This window comes from Lagopus leucura, unplaced genomic scaffold (assembly GCF_019238085.1).
Source record: "Lagopus leucura isolate 7727_CA_CO unplaced genomic scaffold, USGS_WTPT01 Super-Scaffold_100008, whole genome shotgun sequence".
Classification (NCBI taxonomy): domain Eukaryota; kingdom Metazoa; phylum Chordata; class Aves; order Galliformes; family Phasianidae; genus Lagopus; species Lagopus leucura.
The window spans coordinates 3,488,280-3,491,273 of NW_024962265.1; the positions used below are offsets into that span (position 1 = coordinate 3,488,280).

At 48.7% G+C, this 2,994-nt stretch overlaps 1 protein-coding gene across 1 annotated transcript in view; it reads right to left on the reverse strand.

Annotated features, from left to right (window-relative positions):
- ITIH5 (inter-alpha-trypsin inhibitor heavy chain 5) overlaps positions 1-2,000 on the reverse strand; it is a 48,328-nt gene extending 46,328 nt beyond the window's left edge. The window contains exon 1 of the mRNA XM_042872789.1: positions 1,787-2,000. Coding sequence (XP_042728723.1) covers positions 1,787-1,906 — 120 coding nt within the window. The 5' untranslated portion in view covers positions 1,907-2,000. The remainder of the gene's footprint in view (positions 1-1,786) is intronic.
- Positions 2,001-2,994: the final 994 nt, after the last annotated feature.

The following is a 2,994-nucleotide window of genomic DNA, read 5'->3' on the forward strand; positions in this document are numbered from 1 at the left end:
AGGAGAGGAGAGGAGAGGAGAGGAGAGGAGAGGAGAGGAGAGGAGAGGAGAGGAGAGGAGAGGAGAGGAGAGGAGAGGATGACGTGATTCTCTCAGAAAGATAGCTTCTGAAGTCTTGAGAATAACTGGTAGATATTGGTCAGTAAAAGTAAATTCTGCTTGTTAGGACTTTATGACTACTGCCAAAGCACTGCTGCAGGGTTTATGACACCAATCAGTCCATCGGAGTATTTTTAAAACATCCTACTTCACTAACATCATCTAATAGAACAATTTCCAACTTTCCACCAATTTTTATCTTTAAAGCCCTCTGAAGCACTCTAATTAAAGCCCAACAACTGCTAGTACTGATTCCATTGCTCCTGACATCTTAGCATGGCATACAAAGAATAAGCTGGGCAGTAGCAAATAACAACCACTGAAGACCTGACCAGAACTGCATCTAGTGTAATGGTGATAAAGAGCCTCTTGTCATCTGCCCTAGCTCCCTAACAGTTCTCCCCATAAGCAGATGAATGAGTGCTCCCAGATGCCATTCAACTAGCAGGACAGTGTTGAAGATGGTTTACCACTTATACAGCTTGGTGTGCAAGACAGTCCTGGATTGTTGCTAAATTCCCCAACAAGAAATATGTGTCTGCAGTAAACAGGATTGGCAAAAAAGTTGCTGAGGACCTCCCAGAGCAGAGAGATGAACACTTGTAGAGTGATTCTTCCCATGCTAGTACGGGAGGAATGACTAACTCTAAGACAGGTACAGATACGTATGAAAAGTTTGAGTCTTCCTATGTGTGACAGAAGATGACAAATACAGACATCTAGTGCTGCCTATGGCACTGTAGAGTATCCCCCTTGGCATCCATCAGGATTCATAGATCCTGCATCACATCTACTTAGATATTACAGAGCCTTTCAGATCTCATCAAGTTAAGGTAACTGCGTATTTAGGTAATTTAAGTAAAGTCACCCATGATATCCACTATAGACCTGAAGGATGTGAGCACAGGTTTAGCATTCAGTCTTTTAAACCGCAGCCTCTAAACTACTATTGCAATGTCATTCCTAACGTGCAAAAAGTTCATTGCCCTTTCAGGCCCATTTTTCCAGAAAATCTAAGCTGCACAATGGCACAATACAACAGTCATCACTTGCAGAATTTATTTTTTTTCTCCCCTAGTCAAGACGCATTTTACTAGCTGAAATACATGGAAGTTCCTTTCATCCAGCTTCAGTTAAAAATCAAGTACGGTAAAACTGAGACCAGAGGACAGGGCAGAAAAGCCTTCCTCCGGGCCTGAAATACTCTGAATTACTCAGACTGGCGCAAGGCCAGGGGACTGCATTAACTCTCTTGTCCCTGCAGCACACACTGTTTAACACAGCTATCAGGATGCCAGCTCTCCAGAGGCACTAAGACCACAACCCTTGGCAGCACAGGAGGGTGCTGGGGCTTTACCTCAAAGAACCACCTGAGCTCTCAGCCATGGGGACAGCAGAGAGGCATGCTGCACAGAGAGATGCAAGAAATTCACTTTTACCAGCCTGCTGTGCATGTTAATGCCAAACCCTGAAGAAAGTGACTGCAAATGAGTGACAAATTCAGCGCATTTTTCTTACTGTCAGTTCTCTCTCACCACAGGGGCTATCCAGGCAGTTTGTTCACCTGACAGCCCTGGACACACACCAATCCAAGAGTTCTCCAGCTGGCTACTTTCAATTAATCCACACCAATTAACGGGGCACAAGCCACCAGATGTCCCCAAATAACAACTGTCTTAACACCTACTTGCTCTGCAACGCTGTAGTCTGCCATCAGCTTCTCCTCCAGGTACCTTGCCATCAGCTCCGAGTCGGGCTGCCCTACAGCAGCAGGGAAGCAGCAGCAGAGCCATAGCCAAAGGATCATGGTGGAGGGGCAGCAGGTAGGAGGAAAGCCTCACTGCCTCCACTGCTGCTTGTGCTGCGGACAGGCTGTGAGCAGGCTGACAGGAGGCGAGATGATCCACCCTCTTCTCCTCCTTCCCAGCTTGGGACCAGCCCCTTTTCCACTCAGAGTTTCTCTGGCTGCCAGGGTTTTCTATCCTGCAGTCACTTCCCCTCAGCCTGGGATTACAGGCACAGTCCTCGTGCCCTTCTCAGTGCTGCCCACAGCCCCTTTCTCACCTCCTATGGGTAGACAGACAGAGGGGATCAGAGCTGGGGGTCCCTGAGCTGCAGCCACATATCCTCATGTCACCCCAACCAGGAGGACAGTGGAGGAGGTCCTCCCAAGCAGCCTGGAGTCAAAAGGAAGAACTTGCCAAGGGAATGCTGCATGGAGATACAGGGATGGGCAGCTTGGATTCAGGGTTGGGGGACTTGGTAAGGCATAGGAACAGGCTGCCCAGGGAAGTGGTGGGGTCACCGTCCCTGGAGGTGTTCAAAAAACATGGAAATATGGCAGCGAGGAACGTGATTTAGTGAGCATGGTGGGGATGGGTTGATAGTTGGACTAGATGATCTTAGAAGTCTTTTTCCAACCTTAACAACTCTATGATTTCAGTGTCAGCAGCACCCCAACCCTGCGGTGGCCCTCTGTGAAGTGCCATTTCTTTTGCTGGGGCAGGACACAAGATGGCTGCTGCCTGAGGTGCTGGTGCCTCAGGGACCAGCAGGGCACTCTTTTCAGCTGCTGGTGGCAGCTGAAAGAGCCTCTGTGTGTCTCCTTATGCTATTCACCATTATGTTGGGCAGCCCTGAGTGACTTATGCCACAGTTAGTATATAAAAGCATTCTTCTGCCCACCCTTTTGGGAGCGTGATCCAAGTGCATACTTGAAGGTTTGCCCAGGAGGGGTACAACTGTACATTTTCACCCTCTCTGAAGGGATTTTTATGTTCCCCCTTCCCCTTCAGCCTCTACTGAAGAGAACAGGCAGTAGGGTGCTGAGGGAGGTACAGGCGAAGCACAGCGTGAGGGCAGCCATGAGATGGGCTGAGCCTCACCTCACTTAGC